The 7,397-nt window shown below is 52.0% G+C and overlaps 1 protein-coding gene across 2 annotated transcripts; it reads right to left on the bottom strand.

The window, feature by feature from the left end:
- Positions 1-497: 497 nt before the first annotated feature.
- EOMES (eomesodermin) lies at positions 498-6,678 on the bottom strand. Of its 2 annotated transcripts, none has more exons than XM_039242716.1 (6): positions 5,798-6,678; positions 4,613-4,767; positions 3,824-3,945; positions 3,234-3,392; positions 3,087-3,148; positions 498-2,337 (listed from the first exon to the last, which is right to left on the bottom strand). In XM_039242716.1, the coding sequence occupies exons 1-6, from the start codon at positions 6,676-6,678 to the stop codon at positions 1,599-1,601; spliced, it is 2,118 nt and encodes a 705-aa protein (XP_039098647.1). In that variant the 3' UTR covers positions 498-1,598. The 2 variants fall into 2 exon arrangements, with proteins under 2 accessions (XP_039098647.1, XP_039098648.1); XM_039242717.1 differs by having other exon boundaries at positions 498-2,280.
- Between the last annotated feature and the right edge of the window lie 719 nt (positions 6,679-7,397).

Here is a 7,397-nt window from a genome sequence, read left to right as displayed (position 1 = left end):
CGCTTCGGGGACCAGTAACTCGTGGGCGCTCAAGGGGCCTTGGGGGTTCCCGGGGAGCACACGTGGGTCCAGGGAGGGGTGGCCCCAAGAAAACCTAAGAAAAGGCCTTGAGAACGAAGTGATCGCTCACTGGCCTGGGAATCCAAGGGCTGGGGGCTGAGGCTTTCCAGGCCGGGGCCTAGCATAGGCAATCCAGCGTCTCCACACCTCCCCTCTTCCCCATCCCCACGGGCCCAATACCCATTGTCCAGACTTCCCAGTGGGGTGAGGAAATCACCCCATTCATCTTCAAGAAAAAAAAAAGAAGATAAACAAAAGCAACCCCACCCCCTCATGACTACTGTGTCCACTTACAGATTCTAGAACCTTGGGGGGAGGGGCGGCAGGGGACAGTGTCCATGCTGGAGAAGAGTGGAGGAGGAAGCATTAAAATAAGGTCTTGGAAGCAAAAAGGAAAACTCGTCGTACAGAAGACAGAGCTATGCCCGTTCCCTTAATGAACCACATTTATTAAAAATGACTAAGACTGTACATAAAAACCCAAGATCTCTAAAAAGCCTATAGGAGCTGTGGCGTCAGGGTTTAGCTTCTTCACATTACCGAGTTGGGGAGTGGGGATGGCAAGAGGGTGAAATAGTTTTCCTCGGACACATTTCAAGTTAGTACAGAGTAGCTGAATACATTCTTAACTATCTAAGAAGTAAACAGAATATTCCCAAATGTCAGGCATGATGAGAGAACCAATCCTCCTGCCCATGCGACTGTCAGGTGATCTGGAAATTCTGTACAAAGCCAAAGCACCAATTTTACATAATCTCAGACACGTACGTAGACTATTTGTACAATATATCCCACGTATTCTACGGTGTATCTAAGCACACACAGAACTGTACACTTTAAAATTCTCTTTTTTTTTCCTTTGTGGCGACTCCCTCACGCCTGCCCTCTCCTGAGTCCTACTGGCCACTCGGGCACACAGCAGAGGCCTGGCAAGTGAGGCGATCCCGAACTAAGGGCAAACATGGCTTGTTTCCAAAGCCCAGGAGGAATTCAAGTTAGGTAACACCAGCACCTTCATGGAAGTTTTTCTCATCTCGCAGGCCTAGCATCATTTGTCCCCAGCAGAAAGTAACAGCAAAAGGTCCCCCCGTTGAAGCTTAAGGCCCAGCCCTTTTCTTCCAGAAGCAAAACATCTTACCGTTCTGGGATTCTCTTTGCGTACAGATTTACAAATAGAAATGAGAACCAAAGCTTGCCAGCTCATTGGATAGCGCTCAGCACTCAGTCTTCACAGCCCGATTCTCTGAATGGTTAGTGCCTCCAATAAATAAATCCAGAACCTCGGATAACCTTGGAATTTTAAAACACTTTAAAGTCCTTCGTTAATTTTATTTAACAAAAAATTGCCAGGCTTGTTTCAGTTACCTGCAGCAATCAAAAAGCTTTGGCACCTTCTTTTAGAGGATTGCACAAAACAGGATGCATCAAGGTGGAATGCAAACGTCTTTTTGGCAAACCTAGGCAAAGAAGACAACAAAAGACACCACCAAGTCCATCTGCAAAAAGTTAGCTCATTTTTACGAAGTTAAGATAACTCTTTAGGGAGTTGTGTAAAAGGCATAATACCCCCCCATGCCTTTTGAGGTGTCTTTACTGTACTCTTCGGCGTTAATGTCCTCACACTTGATGGAGGGAGAATTTTCATTACTCGAGGTGCTAGGAGACAGCCGCCTTCGCTTACAAGCACTGGTGTATACCCCAGAATCATTGGAATCGAGAGACTTGATGGAAGGGGGCGTCTCTATCCAAGAAGAGCTAATTTCTTCTTTGACTTTCTCCTTGGAGAGCTGATCTTCAGAGAACACAGGGGGACTTGTTCTGGAGGTCCATGGGAGTCCGGTGGCCATCTTCCTCTGGTAAGAGCCTCGACCTCCCCACCCAGCCATGGCAGGGAAGGTTGGGTCAGGGTAATACCCCAAGGCGTGGGACGTCTGGAGGGGCAAGGATTTAATACCATACGGGAGCAAGGTGCTGGAAGTATATTCAGACTCATAGGAACCGATGTCTAGTTTGTTGGTCCCAGGTTGCTGGACAGGCGTGACAAGCCACCGCTGGGGAGGGTTGGCCACCTCTTCGCTCTGTTGGGGTGAAAGGAGGCCGTTGGTCTGTGGCACGGTTCTCTCGCCATTATAATATCGGGCTTGAGGTAAAGTGTTGACAAAGGGCTCCGGGAAGAAGGACTGAACGCCGTACCGACCTCCAGGGACAATCTGATGGGATCTAGGAGAATCCGTGGGAGATGGAGTTAACCTGTCATTTTCTGAAGCGGTGTACATGCTACAATATAAAGAGAAACACTTAAAAAAAAAAAAACCCTAATGTTGCCCCAAATAACCACCTCCCAGAAGTCAAAAAGGCTCACTTAGTGGGCTGTACTGGGAGCGATGGTCTGCTGGAGTGGAGGGACAGAGGTAGGAGTTCATTGGTCCATTTCAGCTGGACTCTCGGCTCATGGGAGAAAAGTTTCCTCCCAAACATTTAAGGATTTGAACTATAGAGAATCCACCTTTGTATGGGCTAGAACTTAAAGAACTGCAACTCTCCTTTGTCAATGTCAGGGGTGGGGTGCTGGCTGCCTCGGTGTTAGAAATCTCAAATTTAAAAGGTATTGTGGGGCCTTGCTGTTTAATGTGAAAATTACATCCTCTTAGTTTTTGGGTTTTCTTATGTAAAAAAAAAATAATAATAATAAAAGAAGGGGAGTAATAATACCTGTTCCGTAGAGGATAAAAAAAAGTTGGCTCACATGAAAAGGAAATGCAGATTATGAAAATTTCAAATCTCCACTCAAATGTTAAAAGAAAAAAGCTCCTCGTTTTTCAGCCCTTAGCATTTCTTTAGAAATTAACAAAACCCTTCTGTGAAAATTCTAGAGCAAGATTAGCCAAGGGGAAAATATGCAGAAATAAAAATAGATAAAAAATCCCAAAGATGAAGGCCCTTCCTAGGATTTTCTCTGAAGGTGTCTAGTTATGTATGTCCTGTTCAAAGATGACCATGCAAATGTGAATAAAAGCTGCACTTACGAATCATAGTTGTCCCTGAAGCCTTTTGCAAAGGGGTTATGATCAATCTTTAGTTGAGTTATCTAGATAGGGGAGAAAAATAGTTGTTGAGTGCTTTATCACACTGGACCTGGCTGCAGAGCTTCTTGGGACATTGGGGACACTCACATCAGTGTTTTGGTAGGCAGTCACTGCAATAAACTGCGTTTCCGAGAAGGTAAAGGTCTGAGTCTTTGAGGGTTCATTCAAGTCCTCCACGCCGTCCTCGGTAACTTCAACAATGTGCAGCCGGGGTTGGTACTTGTGTAAAGACTGTAAGACTATCATCTGGAAATGGTACAGATCCATAAAGTCTCTTAGAGCCTCCGCCAAAGTAAATCTTGACAAACTACACATTTTGCAATGGGGCTCCCACTTGCTTCCCACCAACGCTACATTTTTCTATTGTCACTTTTCAGATCTTATATCCTTGCTGCTTTTGAAACTTAAAACACAGCCGCGTGTGCGTTTTTGATAAACACTCTTTCCTCTTAGTTTACGAAGTCCCCAAAAGCTTTTAGCATTTCTTTTCCTAACAGCCAATTCACTGTTACTGAAATCTAGTGAAAATGAGAAAGGTCAAAAGAAAAAAAAAAAAGGTTAGAAGTAGGCGAGCAAACGGCGAACAATGCACATCTGACAAATACAGTGAAAAACATGGAAACTCGTTAGAAAAGTGAACTACCACCAGTAGACACCCCGTCATCTGTTCACTCTACCTGGGTGCTGTTGTTATTTGCGCCTTTGTTATTGGTGAGTTTTAATTTCCCAAAAGAAATCTCCTGTCTCATCCAGTGGGAACCAGTATTAGGAGACTCGGGGTGAACATACATTTTGTTGCCTAAGAGAAAACGAAACAAAACACAAAACCCAAGCATACAGGGCTGATTACCAGTGGACAAAAGGGAGGGGTGTCGTTACCTCGGGGGCAAGATTTAAGAGCTCCTCTTCAAGCCTGAGCTTTCTCAGTTGCTAGCTCCCAGGCTAGACTCTACCGTCAGCCTTCCCAGGGGCCCTGGGCCTCCAGCCTTCCCTGGACTAGGCAGTCATCTTAATGCTAGCTCAAAATATACACATGGAGCCACCAAAAGGTGTCTCTGGAAGGTCATTTGGGGGCCTTCTAAAGCTGGAAGGGCAATGCCTGATGGAAAGTGGCTGGGTTTTCATAGGTGGACTCGACCTTGGCAGGGCTTCCTCAAGTGACGAAGACTGGAGTGCTTGGACTTAGTAGGAATTGGGGGGGTGGGGGCCCGCAGGAGTAAGAACATGGTAAAAGTACCAAAGTTTATACTGGTAGGCAAGAAACCTTGCTTGGCAATTCTCTCTCTCTCTCTCTCTCTCTCTCTCTCTCTCTCTCTCTCTCGATTTAAACAATCAATATTAAGAAACTCACACTGACACCTCTAGGCCCCAGACCAGGGGCAAGCACTCGATTTAAATGTGAGTTGTCTGAGTCTAGGGTTCCCCGCTGGCCCGCTCCTCCCTGCCTGGGCCTCCTCTCTGCTCACCCTGCATGTTATTGTCCGCTTTGCCGCAGGTCACCCACTTGCCCCCCTGGAATCGCCAGTGATTGGGGTCCGCCAGTACCACCTCTACAAACACGTTGTAGTGGGCAGTGGGATTGAGTCCGTTTATGTTGAAGCTCAAGAAAGGAAACATGCGCCTGTGCAAGGGAAGAGAACCAGGAAAAGCAGTTTAACTCCGGGCTCCGCAGAGCAGGCCCATTCTAGGCCAGGTTTGCAAGGACCTGGGGGGTAGGGAGGTCGGCGCAGGGCATTTAGAAGTCCACAGCAAGAACAGAATACCGCCACATAAAGTGGCCCTTACTCTTCAAAATATTTCTGAGTCGCCGACTCTTGGAACATCTCTTTTCTGACACAATTTACCCCAAAGTCAGTATTTCCTAATTTCCCTCTCCCCACTCAGGTCCTTAGTGTTTCTTCCAGGATGTGAAACGTCTCTCACTTTTCTACGTACAAGTACCAGAGAACAACAGTCAGTTGCTCTTGTTAAAAATTTTCAGTTCTACTCGTTAAAAATGTTCAGTTCTACTTGTCAGGCTAAAAGTTCCCCGTTGAGCGCCCCTCTCCCAGCACCCACGCCTCACTTTCCCCGTCAATCCCCACTATTAGCCCTTGGACGTGCATCAGAACTTTCTCACGCCCGGAACCCCATCAGGTCTGGCTCCAGGGCCCGCCTAACCAACCACCCCAGGGCCAACCCACACCCTCCAACGCCCAAATCCCCCGGGCGCCCCACGGAGCCCCTGGCGCCTGAACCTGCGGGAGCCACCTCCCGCGCTCAGGAAGCCTACCCCTGAGCCCCTTCCCCGTCCGCGGCTCTTCGCGCGTATGCAGGGAACCGCTCGGCATGCCGAGCGGGAGGATCTAGTAAATCCAGCTTTGTGGACAAGTCCCAATTTCCATTTCCGCCTCCTTCTCGGCCGTCCAGGTGAGGGTGACCGGAGGCGAGGGCGGAGGTGGGGAAACAGGTGTAACGTTAGCACCGCGCACAAACCGGTGCGCGCAGACCCGCAGGGACACCGGATTGCAGACGCGCGCGGAAAAACACTCTCCAAGCAAAGCGCGGAACGGCTGGGCACAGCTCTCTCACGCCAAGCTTTCCCCAGAACCACACAGTCACTCAATTGTCATTCACTTCGGAGGGGGGGGGGGGCTCCGCGCTGCGCTCACCTGCCCTGTTTCGTAATGATCATCTCGGTTTGGTGGCGGTGGAATTTGAGCCACAGAGGCCGGTTGCACAGGTAGACGTGGGCACGGAAGCCGGAACCAGGAACCCCCAACCCCAATCCTCCGCAGGATCCCGCGGCTGCGGCCCCAGGGTACGGCCCGTAGAGCGGAGCCCCCTGGCTGTATTGATAGGCGCCGGGGCCGCCTGCCCCGCCGCCGCCGCCGCCCGCGCCACCACTGGCGCCGGCTCCCGGGCCGAACTGCGCCCTCCCAGGTGGGCACACAGCCGCGGGGAAGCCGCCGGGGGGCAGCATGGAGCCGTAGGGGTAGCGCGCCCCGTTGGGAGCAGGGTACACAGATCCATGGGGCGCCCCGGCCGCAGCCTGGTAGGGGAAGAGCGAGCAGGGCGCGGCCAGTTCGGAGCCCTGGGGCCCGGGGGACTGGAGGTAGTAGCGCTCCGAGCTCAAGGTGTCCATGGAGTAGCGCGCGGTGGCGGCGGCGGCGGCGGCCGCGGCGGCCGCGGCGGCGGCGGCGGCAGAGGGCAGCTCTTCCTCCCCGCAGGGGGAGCCCTTGCGGCCGTCCGGGGGCCCGGGCTTGGCCACTGCCGCGCCGCTGGCGAAGGCGTCCCCGGCGTCGGCGTCACTGAGCATGGCCACGGGGGCCCCCGCGTTGGCTGCTGTGGGTTCCCCGCTCCCAGTCTCGCACGAGAGGCTGCCAGGGAACTTCTTGGGCGCTTTGTCCAAGTCCAGCCTCTGAGGCGAGGGGGCCGCACCGGGGAGGTGGCCTGCGCTCCCGCTGCCCCCGCCTCGCGCACTCTCTAGCGGGTAGAAGTGAGCGCCGGGCAGGTTCACCGAGCTCACCAAGAGCTGCTCCCCTAACTGCATGCTTTGCAGAGCGCAGACGGCAGCTGGCTGCTTCCTCTCCTCCCGCGGCCTTAATATAAAGGCAGGATGGGGGAGCCAGCGCCCTCTTCCGAGGGGAAGGTAACTTCCCCTTCCTCCGGTGCTGGGGCTACCCACCTGGCTGCACGCGGGCGGCTAGGGCGCCCGCTCGCGCGCCTTGAACCCAGCGTACTTTCCGAAAGGAAAGCTGAGTTTGAAGGCAGGCCGTGGAAATTGACCGAAAAGCGCTCTCCTTTTCCTTCCCTGTCCTTCTTGCCTCTCTGGACCCCGTCCTCCTCCACACTCACACCCAAGAAAGAAGCTGACTAATACCTCTGCCCCAACCACCCACCAGCGCTAGCCTTTCTGCCCTTCTCGACTGCCCAACTGTCGGTCAAGTTAACCACTTGGAAACTTGCAGGCTGTCATTGGCTGCTTTATATACGTGCGGCCAGGGAGGGGCTTCCCGGCCCCACAGCCCCAGGACCCTCCTATTGGCTGGTGGAGGTGACACTAATTCAATTAGGCATTTACTAATTGGATCAAGTCGAGTGCGACTTTCTTTTCCTTTAGTCTTCCCCCTCCCCCCGAGACTCTGTCCTCCTCTAAGAATCAATCGTTGTGCCCATATTTTGCTGGAGTTTAGGGGAACAGAGTTTGGGGGCTCCGTAGCGTAGCGGGTCCACTCTAGGCATAGAAGTCATCTCAGCACTGAGAGCGGA

This window comes from Hyaena hyaena, unplaced genomic scaffold, assembly GCF_003009895.1.
Source record: "Hyaena hyaena isolate Hyena2069 unplaced genomic scaffold, ASM300989v1 scaffold_216, whole genome shotgun sequence".
In the NCBI taxonomy this organism is placed as follows: domain Eukaryota; kingdom Metazoa; phylum Chordata; class Mammalia; order Carnivora; family Hyaenidae; genus Hyaena; species Hyaena hyaena.
This window is presented reverse-complemented; position numbering and strand designations above follow the sequence as displayed.

Excerpts from the sequence above, each read along its gene's own strand:
- EOMES (XM_039242716.1), bottom strand. The coding sequence starts at position 6,678 with ATGCAGTTAGGGGAGCAGCTCTTGGTGAGCTCGGTGAACCTGCCCGGC. Across the intron at positions 4,768-5,797 it reads ATCATTACGAAACAGGGCAG|GCGCATGTTTCCTTTCTTGA; the intron begins GTGAGCGCAGCG and ends TCCCTTGCACAG. Across the intron at positions 2,338-3,086 it reads TTCAGGGACAACTATGATTC|CATGTACACCGCTTCAGAAA; the intron begins GTAAGTGCAGCT and ends TTTATATTGTAG.